This window comes from Xenopus tropicalis, chromosome 8 (assembly GCF_000004195.4).
Source record: "Xenopus tropicalis strain Nigerian chromosome 8, UCB_Xtro_10.0, whole genome shotgun sequence".
In the NCBI taxonomy this organism is placed as follows: Eukaryota; Metazoa; Chordata; class Amphibia; order Anura; family Pipidae; genus Xenopus; species Xenopus tropicalis.
In genome coordinates, this window is record NC_030684.2 from 108,939,732 (window position 1) to 108,959,312 (window position 19,581).

The following is a 19,581-nucleotide window of genomic DNA, read 5'->3' on the forward strand; positions in this document are numbered from 1 at the left end:
TGATCTATTAGTAATTTACAACAGAAAAGAACAAAATAATATATATTTTTGCTTTACCCAAATCACAGGATGAACGAAGACAAACAGCACAGAAAATAGGATATGTTTTGTGTGGGAAAAAAACATATTTATTTGATTTTTCTGCCCCTCTTGCTCTGGTTTAGCTTGTCTAACATATTTGTTTTAAATTAGATACAATTGAAATAATAAAACAATAACACAATAGTGTAGCATTAATCGTGTACAGTAAATTAGCTCTTGTTTAGTCACTGGACTCTGCATCTTATTTAGGTAACTATATACTACTTCAAAATATGAAGTTTATTGATAATTAAGAGACTCTTAATAATATCCATTACATGTAAACCTCAATGACATTATACCGTTATATGTTCTTGACAATTAGACCATGTGCTGCTGATTAATGTTATAGTGATTATAGCACAGTTTGAAGGTTGTTATTAGGAAGGCTTTGGCCAGGCCATGGGGCTGACCCCATTTAGGGGCACAGAACAGTTTTTGGAGCCTGGCATAAAAGTTATTTTGGATGAGAATGTGTGTTTGTTTTGAGGCTAATTTAGGGTGAGATTGGGGATGAATGCTTGTTTGATGTCCAGCATCTTTGTGGACTATGGCTAAATTACCCATGCACTTGTACTTTCACAATTTAGTTAAGAGCTAAAGGGGGCCCTGGGCAAATATAGGATGTCAAAGGGTGTCTTGAAAATGTTTGAAAACCTATGGGCTATAGTACATATGATGCCTTTTAATCTTTGCCAACAAATTGCTGAGAGCACTTTCCATCCGCGCTTTCACAATTTAGTTAAGCTAATAGGAGGGTGACCCGAGCAAATTTTGAAAGTCGAAGGGAGGATTGAACTGAAGTCTGAAACCTCTAGTCTTTGGCACTTGGTGCATTTTAATCTTTTCTACCAACATGGATTGCTTCTCTTCGTGCTTTTTGAAACCACGACTAAACTCATTTCCACTAAAACCACGAATGTCTAGTCAATTATTAAAAGATCCGAATTGAAAAAGCACAAACAAATTAAAATGTGCAAGGAGAACGAAAAGAACGCAACAACCACAAATTTTTTTTGTGGTTTTTATGTTTTTCCATGAATCTTCATGGACTTTCAAACTTTCAAAAAAAAAAAAACCCACAAAACTGAAAACCTCTAAAAGCACAAATTAAATAAGCATTGTTACAATTTGCCTAGGACAGCTCCCGTTGATTTCAACATGACCTCGACAGCTTTTAGATGGTGAGTTCTTTATTAGTGTTTTTTTCTTTTTAGACTTAATAAATCACAAAAATGTGTTTTATTTATTTTTTTACACAAACAAATAGAGTTTTAGCTAAAAAAAAACTGTCCTTCAGTGTGCTATTTACAGTTTCTTGGAAGACAAGAAAAAAGGAATACTTATGTCCACTTCTCAATAGTTCAGTTTGTCAGATACAATGGGAAAATGAATGTGTAACAGATTACTTTTCAGTTAATTTCACTGGTTTGGGTAACAGAGGTAAGAGCGCTGCTGGGATTGTTAAATACATTGCAATTCATAGGCTGACCTATGTCAGTTTTTGTTTTGTCATCTATTCATTTATTTTTGTTTTTGTCTGTAATTTGTAAATTTGTGAAAGTGGGAAAAGGGGTTCATGCTTTTCAGTATGTACATATAAAATAAAGCAAATATTCATGTTATGATTTCCTATCCCTAGTGCAAACAGCTTGAGAAGGAGCTTCATCTGCTGCAAGAGAGTAAACAGACCTCCATGGATTTTGTAACTGCAGAGAAGAGCATAGAACCTTCTTCCAAGGTAAATGCATATGCTGGGCCTTACACCTTTGTTGTGTCCCTCGCACAGCCCTTTCTTAGAAATGATGATGTACATGAATTATATTTTTGCAGTACATACACTTATAATTCTGAATAAATATATGGGTCTATTTCACTTTTGATATGGTCTCCCTTTAAAACCATCCCTTCTGACTGAAGTACCAAACTGACATCCAAAGTCTTATACATAGTTATGGAAGCATATTATCTTTCCGAAGCTTCGGAAGATCCTTAAAGATGTTTATATGGGACAGTGTAGCTGCCAGTTAGGTCATTGTTGACATCTATATTCTCTTCATGTAGACTAGTAGCAAATACTTTGTCATTGGTTGAGAAAGAGTTTGAAATCAGTTCACTATGTGCCAATCCAGCCATTTAGTAATGTGTGGAATCAGTAATGCCATTTTCAGTGTTGTTTAATTGGGGTACTTATGAATGCAACAGTCTGCTCTCCATACCCCACCCCAAATGCCTCCCTGTAGCACATTCCTACACCAGAAAAAATAACTGACACTGATAAACTGATACTGACTCATTCATGTATTTAATAGGAAGATGTCTGTATTATTGTCAGAAGAATATTATTTTCTGAAATAATCTCATCCTAAACTAACACTAGTTCAATGTTACTCACAACTCATGACACACTGGGGGCATTACAGTCCTTTCATATGCTGGATTTCCAATGCAAACATTATTCCAGCCCATTGAAAGGCTGTGTTGCCCCTAGACCAGTGTGGTTGACATCCTTGCCAATCTGCTTTGCAAAGTTAAACTTGGTCGTAGTGTTGCGTTGTAAGGATTGCTGGACTGAGTCATAAAGAGAGGGAATATTTAGAAAAAAAACAGTCCTTCCTTATTAGTGATACTGACACATTCATGTCATTTATTGCACATTTTACTCTGGCTCCTATGCACCTCTTTAACCAAATTACCATAAGGCTTAGCTGTCATTTCTATCCTTTAGAAATCCATAGGACACGGGACGCTGTCACATTGAAGTTGTCTATGCACAAGCTTAATGCTGCTTCTATGGCAGACCTGGTAATGCTGTACTTTTGCCACAGGGCAAAGCAAGGGCTTAGATTGACCCTTTTTGTGCATTCCAAATTATTTTGTTTTCCTCATTATGTTTATGGTACAGGAGCATTTGTGATCCATATGGATCCCTATGATCAGTACTGTTACTAATTGAGGTCTCTTTATTGTGTTTGTATTGAAGAATGTATTTATTTGGCGAGTGAAGACCTAACAACACCAAATGGCTACTTAATCTTGCTATATACATCATACAAATAACATAGGGCAATATGCATTTACCTGGATGCTTTGTATGGCTGCATACCATTTAAAACAATATTAAAAATCAAGTACATCTAAATCCAAATATATGAAATCATTATATCCCATAATGCCTCCTTTTCATCTCTTAAGGTGCCCATACACCATCAGATCCGCTCACTTGGCAACATCGCCTACGGGTGGGCAATATCGGGAGAATCCGATCAAATTATAACGATGGGTGTAGGTAAAGTCGGTCCAGGGACCGCATCAACGAGCCGATGCAGTCCCCGATCCGACTAGATTTTTTAACCTGCCCGATCGATATCTGGCCGATTTCAGGCCAGATATTGGTCGGGTAGGCCCGTCGGTAGTGCCCATACACGGGCCAATTAGCTGCCGAATCGGTCTAAGGGACCAATATCAGCAGCTAGAATCAGCCCGTGTATTGGGGACCTTTACTCATAAAGCATGTTAGATTTTTCAAGAACATATAAATAGGGCCGCAGTTTATCTGTACACCAACACGTGGCCTTTCTGCTTTCAAACATAATGGAATACCCTAGACTTGTAGACCCAAACAACAACTGGAGGATTAAGAGTATGATAGCTTTGCAATAGACTGTAACTTTTACATTTTGAACCGAGTGGAACAGTTGCCAGAGAAGGTAACAAAGGTGGAGGTCCACCTTCAGTAATTACCTTCTTTCCATCCCTCTTTGTGGGAAGATATATGCACGCAAAAAGATCTGTGGAAAATTCCTCCAACCTGCAATTCATTTGGTGCGTGAAGTGGAAGCTTTTGACGTTTCTTCTCGGGCACTTGGCTTAGCCTGGTCACAGGGTGGGGCACTAACGTACAGTCCGGGAGGAGTTGTGTTGGTCCGTGACTGAAGTAAAAACACCTGTGTTTGCTTTGCATTTTCGCAATCAGCCAGGGTAGATTGGGGCTGGGAAACTGAAATAGATGAAAGAGAATTAAATAGGGAAAGTGATAGAATACAATGATGTGACTGATTGTAAGATTGGGTCATCATAAACAATTCTATGCCAACTGCTTGAAAAAATTATATTGGGACTTTTTTTTTATTAATGAAATACCTCCCCTACCAATATATCATGTAGCCTTTACATTTTTTTTGCCTTTATCTCAATGGGCTTCTATATAACAAGGCTTCCCAACTGAAATGCAATGGGATGGGGATCTTCCAAGTTTTTTTTGATGCCCACAGTCTAAAAATTAGCTTTAGTGATGAATCTTGGACTTTCATGGCATGGACCAAAACACTAATTTATCTCATAATCATAGCTGGGTTGCATCCCAGTAGCCTCAGTCCCATCTGATATCTGGGATGTCCTTCTCTGAGGGCACTTGGAAGATCATTTCATGGATTGGCTTCTGGTTAAGCACAATTTTTTATTGAAAACCTTATCCCCTTCACATGGATTTCTGTGGCATTTGGAGAAGTTTGGTGGTTATCAAAATGCTCCATGACCTTAACATTTAAGTTGTAATGCCAGTATATATGTATTCATGTATACTTAAATCTTTCCATTTAATGGTAGACTATAATATACTAGAAAAGTATGCATATAAGAAAGGAGATTAAAGTGGGCCTCAGGCAGCCTTAAGTTATATCCAGTACACACATTTTTGGGTGGTTGGGCTAAAACAGATTGATTGGCAGACACCTTAAACACAGTAATACATATGTAATAATAGACACTATGTTTGCCCAGGTTCAATTGCCAATAGCAACCAATAAGATGTTTGTTTTTGAACGGGCGGCAGTAAGTGACCAATAAGTGCTTCCTGTTTCTATAGGTAATTAGACCAGGAGCTAATTTTGAACCTTTTATTGACCACAAGAGTCTTTTCGACTTCTATGCCATATACTGTACATATTGTAGCTGAACAAAATACAAGGTTACTGGTATTAATACATTCAATAATTGGTCAAATTGCACTAAGGGTTACTTTATCACTAAATTAGCTTAACAATGTAGTTGCCAACAGCATTCTGTTTTTAAATAGTCTATTGCTATTACAAAATAAAATCAATGATATGATTGGTTGTTACACATGAGCACCCATGTTAATAAGCTAGTTCCAATCTGCTGCTGCATGAGATGCTTCATTTTTGGCTTTCTCTGAATTGTTTGGAAGCTAAGGAAAATATTTAAGGCTGAACAAGATGAATGTGTCGTTTTGCAAACAAAACCGTAATGTTTCAAGTGTTATTTCAAAGGCACTAGAAATTAGCAATTCATTTAAATTTTCTTTTTTTTTTTTTACTTGTTGAAAATGTGTGTCTTCGCTTTCTTATATTAAGGCCTAACAGGCTGTCCTGATTATTAAAATGAGTAACACAGGGATAAATACAAAGTACTGTTATTAATGTTCCTCCTAAAATATGGGGTGACAGCAAGGAAAGCTCGAAAAAGAGCCAAAGACGGAGAAGAGCTGGCAGAGACAGTGCGGGCTGGGGAATTTATTAGTGAGAGGTACTAGTGTTTGGCATAAGAAGGAGCAGTGTTGAAAGAGAACGGGAGGAATTCACAGGAAAGTCAGCGCTAGTGTGCCACTTCCTGCATGGAAACTGAGAGGAGGAAGCGCTGCGTAAAAGAAAGCATGTTTGTGAGTTTAAGCATGGTGGGATGTGAGAGAAGTTAGTGTATGGGAATCTAAGTCTAATGAGTGGAAGGGCCTACACATCATTGAAACCTGTGGGCTGGTAAGGAAGTGGTCCAAATTACTCAGATTACATTACAGATAATTTTGGTGTGGCTGTGATGAACACACATGCATACCAAATGGACACAGTGGTTGAATGGTTTAAATAAAATATATGGGGTATTTAATAAAAAAAGCAACAATTAAAAGTAATGCAAAGCAATGGCCATGATGCAGTGCAGATTGCAACAATTACACCTGAGTAAGTGTGTCACGTAGTAGTCTCTGAGCCCTTGGGTAATTGATGGAAAGAAGACTGCATGGCAGTATGGATACAGTGCTGATACACCAACCTGCCTGTTATATAGTTTGGGTCTTTACTCCAACCTCTTGTACCACTGCCCACACCACCAGTCACTTTCTCAGCTCTGCCCAATGCTACCTGTTTCTGAGATATTTGGGTGTGATTAAGGCCTTTTCAATAGTGGGGGTTAAAATTAATTTGGGTGCAAATTACAGGGAGTGGGAGACTGGGTTGTTATGGGGGTGTGAGGGAAAGGGTCACTCAAAAGTAATTCATGTAGGTTGACTTTTTTCCCCCAGAATGACCTGCTGTGTTTATTATATCCTTAAATTAGCAAGCAGGTATTTTAGCATGTCTGTTAACTTACAGACAAATATGATTCATGTAACTTAAAGGAGAACTAAATCCTAGCTGAAGAAGTAGACTAAATGTAGTGCATTATGTTTTGGGGTTCTGTACCAGCCCAAGGCAACTACAGCCCTTTAGCAGGGAAGGTATATGCCCCCCAGTATCTCCCCATCTTCTTTTCTGCTGATTCTGAGTCTTTAATGTACAGCTGTCAGCAAATGAGTTCAGCAAAAGGTTTTTTATTCTGTATTCTTTTGTATAGTAAGTCAGTTACAGGATTATTTAATTGCATGTGTGGGTACCTCCTGTCAAACACTACCATGTATTAACAATAAACCCTCGTCATTAATGGATATTTGCCCTGAATGCTGTTTCCTGCACGTTTAGCTGAGGGGTTATTTACAAAAGTGATTTTATTTGCATACATATTTATCTGAATTGCAGTGTCAGTTTAAATGATGTCTCATAATGAATTTGCCATTCATGGTTTCAATGCTGACTTGAAAAGTTGCCAGCTTTAAAAATTTATTAAATGGTGAGTCTGAAGATATCCTGTAATAATAAAACCATTTTTTAAATTTTTATTCTGCCCTCATTTTGTTACATATGCAGTCCATCTCTCATGTGTCTGTCTGTCTGTAGGAATATCAGCAACAAGTGACAGATTTCTGAGTACAGGCAATCTAAGCAGAATCTGAGGTTTTGGGGATTAAGTGATGTCCAGTTTTGGGCTATACTGTATGTGAAACCAATAACAAATACTAAGGCTACTGCAATAATTTTCTTTAAACACTAACTGCCACCTGCAGTCGACAGATCAAAGCCAGCTGATATGAAGGGGCCATGGTTAACTGTGCTAGGGCAAGTTTGCTTGATGCCAGTAAACCTAACATCTCACCCTACTATACCTATAGTGCCACATTCTTCCTACAACTGCTTCTGCATAGCAAATGCATTAGTCACTGCTGTTCGCACCCTCCTAAATAAAGATACATCTGGTAGGATTGATATGATTTTGTAGTTTGCTTATTTGCACGTGTGTATTGTTTGACTGTTTGTGTATATACACATACATAAATACACAAGCACATACAAATACGGCCAGGCACTTTTTTCACCAGCAGAAGTCATGTTGAAAATAAAATCAGTGCAGCTCATATTTCTTTACACACAAGGCATTGTTATTAAGGCTACATGTTTTGGGCAATCCCCATCCAAGCCATATATGACCTTATTGAGCAGCTTGACAACACTTTTAACATTGCACCAAACCTCCCCCCCCCCACATGATGCTGTATTCTACCATATAAGTGTAAGTGGAACACAAGACCATCATTGTATGTATGTAGTATTTATAACCAAATGATGGCCTTAGTACATCATATATGTATTTGCACCCTTGTAAAATTAGCATCATATCGCCTAGCAATCAACTTTACAATACAAGATTTAGATCACAACTACAGTTAACCCTTAAATATAGTTTTAGATGATTATAGAAAATTGTATTTAAGGACTGGCTGTGATTAGAATTAGATTAGAATCCCTAAAAGCCCATTCACAAACAGTTGGAAGAAAGTGCCTCCCTGCACCTTGTTTTTTTTTGTTTTGTTTTTAATAATTTCCAGATTGATATTTTGCATCTGTGGGAAACTGCAGGCCAGCATGGCAGCAAAGCGTAACTGTATTTTTTTTTCTTGCAAACGTGGGTGAACCTTTAATATTGTAAACGGTGTGTGCTCAGGGCTGTCTGTCATTGAGCCTTCTAAACTCCCAAGCTGATTACAAAAGCCTCCGGTAACATGGTGTGAGCAGCTCCTGTTACCCAGCCTCTTCTGTGTTTACTGATCAATATTTACTCTCTGCGTTGCCCGCTTTACGTGCTCTTGTTTTGTTGTAGACGCGAACTGCGGGTTGAAGTGCTTGAAACTGCATCACTTCTGCAAGGCAATGGCTGTCAGCACAACGTACAGCCCACAGCCGTCTGTGTGGGAATTTTTATGCAGAAAGGATCTACATGAAACATTCCAGGATGGCTCCGGCTGTTTTTTTTTTTTCTTGCATCACCAACAGAAAGCACATAAATCATTCCTTTGGTTAGAAAATACATGATTATGGGCCCAGACAATTCACTCTTTCCCAGAATTTGTTTGCCAATTTGTACTGGCCTTAGTAAAAGTCCAGCAGGTTGCTATTATGATTTGGGCCGTTGGCTCATATTTATAAATATGGTTCTTAAGTATGGGGTAAAATCTACTGAGAATCTAGTATATGTAAAATAGTATATTCTGATTTTTCAGCCCTTAATCTATATAAGCATAACTATGTGTACAACTCTTCTAACTATTGGAGTTGTCTGTTTTAGCAATTTCCTTCACTGGTGCCTCTACATCAGTGCTGTATTTAGGTCCGGTGCCACCCTGGGCACCTCTAAGCTGTGCATTCGTACACGCGCACACAACAAATTGTAGTGCATACAAAGAATTTTGAAAACAAAAAATCTTGTATTTATTATGGCCTGAGTTTAAAAAAGTTTAAAATGCGCGCACAAATGAATTTGGTGCACATAACCAAAAATGGATTAGGAGGAACATTGGAGCTGGGCCTGATGGTCTGTCTGTCAAGGCCCAAATGGCCCTTCAATATTCAATGTTTAAAAGGGCAAAGTTATGCACTTTTGTAGAAATAATATAAATGCAAGTTATACACTAAATGGTAGTGTTTTGGGGGATCCTTAATTGAGAAGGATCTGGGGTTTTTTTGTAGATAATAACTATGAGGTTAGACTGTGAGGGTTGGGGTTTTCTCTGGAAAAAAGGTGCTTGCGAGGGGACATGATTACTCTGTACAAGTACATTAGAGGGGATTATAGGCAGATGGGGGATATTCTTTTTTCCCCATTAAAAAAAAATAAATCAGCGCACCAGAGGCCACCCCTTTAGATTAGAGGAACGGAGCTTCCATTTGAAGCAGCGTAGGGGGTTTTTCACGGTGAGGGCAGTGAGGTTGTGGAATGCCCTTCCTAGTGATGTGGTAATGGCAGACTCTGTTAATGCCTTTAAGAGGGGCCTGGATGAGTTCTTGAACAAGCAGAATATCCAAGGCTATTGGTATATATGGCTTATGTATGTCAGTGTATAGATGGGTCAGTATAGGTTTGTGTGTGCTGGGTTCACTTGGAAGGGTTGAACTTGAACGTCAGGACCAAGGAAGAAGCAGACCAATATGCAATGGTATAGTTATGTGATGCTGATGTGACGTTGTGGCCATTGGCGGCAGCATCTTGGATAAGGCACCAAAGAGAGCACACCAGAGCGCTCATGACAAATTTGAAGCAAATTCCACCACCAATGCTTTAACATGTAGACTTCCCAGAAAAGTAAAGGCTGGTTTTGCCTTTTTAACTTATTTCAGGGTTTGTCTAAAACTGCAGTGATCGGTCACTGAACAACTGAAGACAACAAATGTGTGTTCTGCCATTGTTTAAACATTTTAATAAAAAAATTTCAGTTTACAGTTTGTCTCAGCTATAGATTTGTCTGTCTGCAGTTATGATATTGTCTTCACTATTAAAGTCTTCAGCAGTGTCCCTAGCCCAAATGTGTCCACTATAGCAATAGAAGAATATGCATCCAGTAAGCCAGTGGCTTCTTATAATGCTAATACACAGTGACACCAATCCGTACCCAATCACAGATGTGAGTAATACATGCATTGTAATACATTGGAATTCCACGCTAAAATTCCCACCTAGAAAACCCGTTGACTATACTGACGCTACTGTATTTGTTTCCCCTACAGAGTGTATTACTGCTGTTTGCTCAAACAAAAGGTGAAATAAATACAGCAAAAGCTATTTTATTTTTAGGTGACAATGCTAGATATAGCAGCCACCAAACCCTCTTCCCTTGCATGCTTCTTTATGATTTCCAAATGACTTTGCTTATCCTGTAAACACATAGCATAAATTCAGTCTAAATCATCTACATATACTCATAGTATTTTCCCTATTGTATCCCTGCATTTCCCTCTAACTATAAATAGCTGTGTACTGTTGGACTCAGAGCACTTTCAGTAAATAGTACCATGTACAAATTTTTGTTGTTACTTTTTTTTTTTTTAACGTACCAAGCATTCACTGCAGGATTATGGGTTTACCTGCCGTTTCGCACTTATTGTTCAGTGTTATGAAAAACAAAGGTATTTTTGTTTGACTTTTTGTTTCCTTGTACATCCCTATATCAGCTTTTCATCTCATGTACATCCTGTGAACACCAGTTGTCAGTATTTATTAGCAGTACAGTGCACTCTGTTGTTAATGCTGTTTATGTATCTGGTGTTGTCAGATTTCTTTCAAGTCCAACAGTGGGTTAAGCACTAATACGGGAGACTGATCTGTCTGTTTTGCAAAATAAAGAAGTTCAAATTCAGTGGAAAAAATATTATATACACATACATACATATTTAGCAGGATACACAACATAAAACCTACTAATGTTTTCTTTTAATAAAAAGCCTTATAAGCCTTGACCTTTCGAATTAGTATGGAGTGCAGCATTTCTGATTGTTCTCATTGCAGCAAGTGTGACCCAGTATCATTACTTATATATTGCATCACATAGGAAATAATAACCTGGCAGCTTTTAATTCCAATAAAGCTGTTGAAGCTCTTCCAGCAGGGTTCATGGGCAAATGTTTCTCATAAGACTCTCTTCTTACTGTTCCTTTAGTTGACTTCCCACAACTGGTAAGCACCACATCTCCAGTTTTAAAGGAGACATATCCTATAAAAATTATGAATGTACTAGTGAATTATACTCCTCTAGATATAAAAGGATTGTGCTTAAAAAAAGTTGTGTTTCAGACTGATTTATTCCCCCCCCCAAAAAAATTCCCCCAAAACCCTACTAGCCCTGCCCATCTGTTCCACTTCCTGCTGGCTGAATTCTCTGGATGTGCAGGGGTACAGGGGAGCTAGCGGCTCTCAGCACACTGCACTGTAGGATTGGAACCAATCAACAGCTAGGCTGACCTGATAGGGAACTGAAGCCTGTCTTTGCTTGTGTGAGCACAAGGCTGTGATTGGCTCTCACCCTCCAACTGTACTTCTGGCTGGAACCATTGGGACAAGCCAACCCCTTATTTCAAACACAGACAGGATCTATATCCAATTAAGAGGCCATTTTTACAGATAGGATTAATTTTTAGTCCAAAGCAAAACCAGCACCATATATTATTCATAATTATCTACAAGATCAGGGTTTTTCCCATTTATCCAATATGTCTCTTTTAAATGTATTTAAACAGTTTAACTGTTATAACTAGAGATGGGCAAAATAATTAGTACGGTGAAAAAATTTGCGTGCATCATTGCTTTGACGTGCACATAAAAAAACCCTATCAAAAGCTAACGCATGCGCCAAAGAAAAAGCGATGCCCAGCAAATGATATTGTCGCTGCACACATTATTTTGCAGCCCAAATTATTTCGGCCATCCCTAGTAGTAACCCTATTCATCATCATCATCATCTGTTTATACAACTCCAGCAAGTTATAATAAATTAGTAATCAATAAATTAATAATGATTAACAATAATTAAGAAACAATGGTTACAGAATGGAATACAATTACTGTATATACTCGAGTATAAGCCTAGTTTTTCAGCACCCAAAATGTGCTGGAAAAAGTCACCGTCGGTTTATACTCGAGTCGGGTGCCAAAGGTCCCTCCAGACTAGCACCCTCTCTCCTTTGTGTGCAAATTAGGCCCCCCGCAACCAGACCCTCCAGTGCCCTGGCCTAGGCTCCCACTAGCAATACTTATTCCCCCTTACATCCCTCCGGGACTGGGTCTGCTGCCAGTTTGCCAATGTGCAATGAGCGTGGGGTAGTACTCATATTGTTTTTGTTGACCCTCTTCTCCGCTTACAGAGCTAGTTTACTGTTTTTCTTTGAAATAAATATTGAAAAACATATACCCAACTGATGCCTTAATTAATGTTATTTTATTGGTATTTATTTTGATTATTGAAACTTAGCAGTAGCCGCTGCATTTCCCACCCTAGGCTTATACTCAAGTCAATAAGTTTTTCCAGTTTTCTTAGGTAAAATTAAGTACCTCGGCTTATATTCGGATCGGCTTATACTCGAGTATATACGTCATAGGATAACATTTCCAGAACCCATTATCCAGAAATGGGAAGGCAATTTTTCATAGTCCATTTTAAAGGAAACTATACCCCCCAAACAATGTAGGTCTCTATAAAAATATGTTGTATAAAAGAGCTCATATGTAAAACCCTGCTTCAGCTAAATAAACCATTTTCTTAAAAATATACTTTTTTAGCAGTATATGCCATTGGGTAATTCTAAATAGAAAACTGTAATTTTAAAGGGCATGTCAACCCCAAAAATAATTTTTTGCATAATAAAAGAAAACATAATTCTAAGCAACTTTCCAATATGAAATAATTAAAAATGTGTAGCACTTTAAACATTATTTGTAAATGCAATTGCTATTGAAAGCAGCATTCGCTGAACTCCTGGTTGTTACTTTTTAAACAATGTTGCAAGTGCCAGCAACACAAGTCTGTCAGTCTGCTGCCTCGTGTTACAATGTTTCAACAGTCAGAGCCACCAGGGTAGAGAATAGAAAAGGACAGACAGACACTGCTTCTAATAGCAATTATATATACAAATAACTCAAAAATCATTACAAATTTGTAATAAATGTATATTGCAAAGCTGCTTAGAATTTTGTTTTCTTTTATTAGGCAAAAAATTATATTTTGCGTTGCCTTGTCCTTTAAGTACTAAGGGTCTTCCTCCGGGATCATACGACTAATGGTGCGCACAAACCAAGGGCACACATACATGCTAGGCCCCATCAGCCAATTAATGGAAAAGTTCTGTCTTTTGCTCCCACACTACTTCCTGTTACAGTTAGAGCTGCATTATTTCCTGTCAGGTGATCTCTAAAGGGAGCACACAGCCCTCACAAAATGGTGGCTCAGTGGAAAAGATGTAAAAGGGCAGTAATTATTGATGTTTATTTTTCAGTTTGGTAAGAAACTATAAGAGATCACTTAATGTGATATAAACTATCTATTGGTTACGTATTTGCTCTGGGGATATATTAAGAAAATAATTATTTATTTAAGATAATATCCTTTATCTGTGTAATAATATAACAGTACCCTGTACTTGATGGTAACTAAGCTGCATGAATCCATATTGGTGGCAAAACAATCCAATTGGGTATATACTTATACTTTGTAATGTGCTTTTGTATGCCTTGGTTATTTCCTAGAAACCACATTTTGGTGCCCTATCTGTGCGGTACATTCATGAGGGTTGATTCACTAAAGGTCGATAAGTTTTATCGCACGTTTTGTTTGCATAAAATTGACGCAAAAAAAACCACGCAATTCGCTAAAGTATTATCGCATGCGTTAAGCCGCATATCGCATGCGGTCATTTACACGCAACCGCATGCGTTAATTTTAAGTAGTTTTACGAAAGTAATGCCAAGTATGGCTTATATGGCATGCGTTTTTTCACACACGGCGACTATTTGTGCACGATGTGTTGATTAACGCACGTTCCGTCAAATAGTCTTCGCAACTTAAATAACGCAAGCAGCATCGTGTCTAAATTAACGCAAGTATGCTTTTAGTGAATCGTGCGTTAAGACGCGATAACATTTTTAACGCATGCTATAAATAGCACACGTTTTAACGCACTTTAGTGAATCAACCCTATAGTTAGAAAACATTTTGTCTCAAGTTGTCAAGGTTTAGTAGGAGAAAAATCTTTTGAGACCAAATACATGTACTAAATTGATTTTGGTGCCTCTAGATGCCACTCAGTTTGGGGTATCTCCATAACGTTAGAATTATTTGAAAATTTTATTTAGAACAATTTGTCTTGGTACCTAAGAACTACTGGGAGAAAAGATGCTGTTTTTGTGTGCAAACACATATTTACTAATTTTGATTTTTTTTGTGTGTGTGTAAAAAGTTTGTGTAAATGTGTAAAAAGTTTGTTGGAGCATATTGTGGAATTTACCATTTCAGGCTTGTTGCCTAAAGTGCCCTTCTTCTGATGTGTTACTGTAAAAATTGTTGTTGTTTTTTTGTTTTTTGTTTTTTTACTCCTGTGGGATTTAGATTTAAACAAGTCAGTAATCTTTATAAAATTATATAAAAACCTATATATTGTGGCATAGAAGTAGACTAACATAATGGCAGGCATATGTACAAACTAGTTTTGCTAGTTAACATTAATTTTCCCACCAGGAAACTTTTAGGTTAACTTTAAAGGCATCAAAAAATGTTTAAAATTTGCTTGGCAGTGCGTGTGGCTCTCATAGGTTTAAACCTGTGTTCCGTGACCCATTTTGAGCTCAAAAGGGTGGGGTTAGGGTAGATTGGGGGTTGTTTTTGAGAATGGCCAGGTCGTGCTAGGATGGGATCAGTATTTAAAGTGAGAATTTGAGAATATCCAGCCATGCCACATTTTCTTTTTAACTGCCAGTTTCCTGCTAGAAATGTCCTATATAGGGAATGTCACACCAAGTTTTTTGCTCCGTGGTCTCTTGACAGGAAAACCTCTGTGGAACTGCTATGAATTGTGTTCCATGATAGATTATGAGATTGTGCATAGGTATTGCGAGAATGCTGCTGCCCAATGCATATTTTCCATTAAACTGCCGAGGGCTGTAGGAAGCATGATTCCCATTCACTGTGGAAAAAGTTGGCAGAAGTTCCAGTTGGAGTTTTCCAGTTGCTTGAGATGTTACCTATGATCCACACACCTCCTGCTGTTGCTCTAAATATCATTTTTACTTTGAATTTTCTACACTTATCTCTGCACAGTATATTCCATGCCATGTCATAAAACTTTGGTACCTATTATCGAGGTGCAAATAAAGGACTTAGCATTTCAGGGGATGATTAGAACTGGCAGCTGCTCTCGAGATTTTTCTAAACAGGTGCAAGCATATAGTCATCTATATTAAGGATATAAAAATGTAAATGACAAGGCAGTTTCTTCTTTTATATACTATGCTTTGAGTGGCTTGCATACTGTCTTGGTTGAGGCTACCTTTTTGCTATAGAACATTTGTGCAGTAAGCCAAAATCTGTATTATGACTCTATCGTAGCATCACCTGGCATCCTTGTGCAGCAGGTAATTACAGCTCAGCAGCTGGGCAGGGGCTTTAGGATGCATCAATTGTTCTTCTGTGCCAGCTGCTTAGTAAGAAGGACAGTCAACACATCTGTTCTTTTAGCTGCTAATTAAACAGAGCCCAATTGCTGTCTGTCTTAACTCCCTCCATACAGAGTCCTGTGTATTGGAATCTCAGTGCCATTGTTCTGTGCTCTATCACTGCATTGCAATAAAGTCTTCCTGTTAAAGAAAGCCCTTTCTCCCATTGTTAAAAGCTGCTGGACGAAAACGGAGGCTGAAGTTAGGAAATTGCAGCGCTGGGTCAACGGATGTCAAATAGCGTTATAGACATTGGATGTTAAAACAAAATGAGAAAAGCACTCAGTGAAATGACTTGTGGAAGTATAGTATCTGTAATCCCTGCCTCATAAGGAATATTGATATCCTTTATAGGGGCCCTGGGAGTAACCTATTATTAGTCATATTTACACCCATAGAAACCATAGCGACAATCAGCTCTGTACTAGAGTTCAAAACAGGCCCTTACGTTCCAAGTACACAGACGCCCAAACATCCCCCACCAGCCCAATAAAAAGTGACTGTTTGTGGCATCTTACAGCAGCGTCTCTGGCATTTCCCAGAATCCACAGATTGCCAGTCTGGAGACAATGCTATGTCATCATTGTATCTGCAGGAGCCTAATCAAAGCTAATTTCTGATTTGTTACTGCATTGGAGCTGATTTGCCTTGTATTAGTAAATGAGCCCCACTGAGTACTAACTATGCAGATTGACACATTCCACCCCTGATGTGGAGGTTAGGATGTTGCCACATTTTGTGACTGTTTGTAGGCATTCATCACTGAGAAAAGACAGTTTGGGAAATATACAGTGGTGTGAAAAACTATTTGCCCCCTTCCTGATTTCTTATTCTTTTGCATGTTTGTCACACAAAATGTTTCTGATCATCAAACACATTTAACTATTAGTCAAAGATAACACAAGTAAACACAAAATGCAGTTTTTAAATGAGGGTTTTTATTATTTAGGGAGAAAAAAAATCCAGACCTACATGGCCCTGTGTGAAAAAGTAATTGCCCCCTGAACCTAATAACTGGTTGGGCCACCCTTAGCAGCAATAACTGCAATCAAGTGTTTGCAATAACTTGCAACGAGTCTTTTACAGCGCTCTGGAGGAATTTTGGCCCACTCATCTTTGCAGAATTGTTGTAATTCAGCTTTATTTGAGGGTTTTCTAGCATGAACCGCCGTTTTAAGGTCATGCCACAACATCTCAATAGGATTCAGGTCAGGACTTTGACTAGGCCACTCCAAAGTCTTCATTTTGTTTTTCTTCAGCCATTCAGAGGTGGATTTGCTGGTTTGTTTTGGGTCATTGTCCTGCTGCAGCACCCAAGATCGCTTCAGCTTGAGTTGACGAACAGATGGCCGGACATTCTCCTTCAGGATTTTTTGGTAGACAGTAGAATTCATGGTTCCATCTATCACAGCAAGCCTTCCAGGTCCTGAAGCAGCAAAACAACCCCAGACCATCACACTACCACCACCATATTTTACTGTTGGTATGATGTTGTTTTTCTGAAATGCTGTGTTACTTTTACGCCAGATGTAACGGGACACGCACCTTCCAAAAAGTTCAACTTTTGTCTCGTCGGTCCACAAGGTATTTTCCCAAAAGTCTTGGCAATCATTGAGATGTTTTTTAGCAAAATCGAGACGAGCCTTAATGTTCTTTTTGCTTAAAAGTGGTTTGCGCCTTGGAAATCTGCCATGCAGGCCGTTTTTGCCCAGTCTCTTTCTTATGGTGGAGTCGTGAACACTGACCTTAATTGAGGCAAGTGAGGCCTGCAGTTCTTTAGATGTTGTCCTGGGGTCTTTTGTGGCCTCTCGGATGAGTTGTCTCTGCGCTCTTGGGGTAATTTTGGTCGGCCGGCCACTCCTGGGAAGGTTCACCACTGTTCCATGTTTTTGCCATTTGTGGATAATGGCTCTCACTGTGGTTCGCTGGAGTCCCAAAGCTTTAGAAATGGCTTTATAACCTTTACCAGACTGATAGATCTCAATTACTTTTGTTCTCATTTGTTCCTGAATTTCTTTGGATCTTGGCATGATGTCTAGCTTTTGAGGTGCATTTGGTCTAATTCTCTGTGTCAGGTAGCTCCTATTTAAGTGATTTCTTGATTGAAACAGGTGTGGCAGTAATCAGGCCTGGGGGTGACTACAGAAATTGATATTGAAATTGAAAATTTAAATTGATAAACCGCAGTTAAGTTATTTTTTAACAAGGGGGGCAATCACTTTTTCACACAGGGCCATGTAGATTTGGAGTTTTTTTTCTCCCTTAATAACGTAAACCTTCATTTAAAAACTGCATTTTGTGTTCAATTATGTTATCTTTGACTAATAGTTAACGGTTTTTGATGAGCAGAAACATTTAAGTGTGACAAACATGCAAAAGAATAAGAAATCAGGAAGGGGGCAAATAGTTTTTCACACCACTGTACTTCATCCTACAATATTCAAGTGTTCGTTTATATATCTTAGCTCCTTGGTTTGCTCAGGGAAATCTGAAATTTGTCAAGCTGTGTGTGTTTGTTTGTCTGCCTCTTTGTTTTGGGCTTTTAGGACAAGGTCAGTCATGAATCCTTCTCTTGTCTGGTAGTCCTTGTCAGTCTGCCACCCATCCACTTATTCTAAAACTTTATGGATCACTGGCTTGGTATGCTGCCGGCTTCGTTATTTGCCAATGTTACATGTTCAAATTTATTCCATTTATAATCACACTTTGACAAGTATAGGCTGTGTATTACACCACAAAGTAATACAACATAAATAGAGTACATGTTATTATTTTAACATACATTACATGCACACACCCACCCACATATTGCATACCACTAGCTGTAAAGGTGGCCATACACGGGCCGATTTGGGTTCTTCAGACCGATTCAGCAGTTTATCTGCCGTGTATGGGCACCCTGGATGGGCCTACCCAACCGACAGGTTTGATTGGGGACCACATTGGCTTGTTGATGCGGTCCAGAGGCCCATATACTCGCCATTTTAATTTGATCGTTTGGCCCTCGGGCCAAACAACTGAATTAGCCCGATATCGCCCACCATAGGTGGCCATATTGGGAGAAGATCCACTTGTTTAGCAACCTTGCCAAGTAAGTGGATCTTACTGTGTATGGCCATCTTAAGTTGCCTAGTGTTCCATCAGCTTCCCTTGCAAAACAGTAGTCTCTCTTTCACCCAGCTATTGGTCAGCTGCAGGATGCAGCTATATGGACTGCTTGAATTAAATTCTGTAATTTTTATGAGGTGTAAGAAAGTTTAGGAAGGATAGGCCTCACTTAAAAGAGGCTTGGCAATCTATTGGTTGGTGTATAACAACAACTTACCTGTTCTGTGACTCTTGTCATGCTCTAAGTCAGTGATCCCCAACAAGTAACCTTGTGCTGCTCTCCGATCTTTTTATATTTAAATGTTGCTCAAAGGTAAAAAAAAGGTTGGGGACCCCTTGCTTAGTGATTCCCAACCAGCAGAACGACATGAATGACATGTTTCTCATCACACCCTATGATATTGCTCCCGGTGGCCTCTAAGCAAATGAAGTGCTCTCCTGGCTCAGGGACAGGTTTGGAGGCATAAAGAGCATTGTCAAAGAGAGCATCCTGGAGGCTGGCAGTCAGAGTGCTACCAAATAGTCAATCACATCCATAATTTGGCCACCCATCCATTAAATATTTAATGCTTTTGTTGCTCCCCAACTCATTTTACATTTGAATGTAGCTCTCTAGTAAAAAAAAAAAAAAAGTTTGATAACCCTGTGTCTACCATGCGCCATGTTGTTCGGGCATTTAGGTCAGGGTATGATGTCTTCAGCTCTTCAAGACATATTAGAATTACTCCTTAGCTTTATTAGAAACATTCTATA

General features: G+C 38.6%; 1 protein-coding gene across 3 annotated transcripts in view; it reads left to right on the forward strand.

The window, feature by feature from the left end:
* mipol1 (mirror-image polydactyly 1) overlaps nucleotides 1-19,581 on the forward strand; it is a 176,432-nt gene that overhangs the window by 95,848 nt on the left and 61,003 nt on the right. For all 3 annotated transcript variants that reach the window (XM_031890866.1, XM_031890865.1, XM_002935336.5), the window contains one exon: nucleotides 1,724-1,822. In XM_031890866.1, coding sequence (XP_031746726.1) covers nucleotides 1,724-1,822 — 99 coding nt within the window. The remainder of the gene's footprint in view (nucleotides 1-1,723; nucleotides 1,823-19,581) is intronic.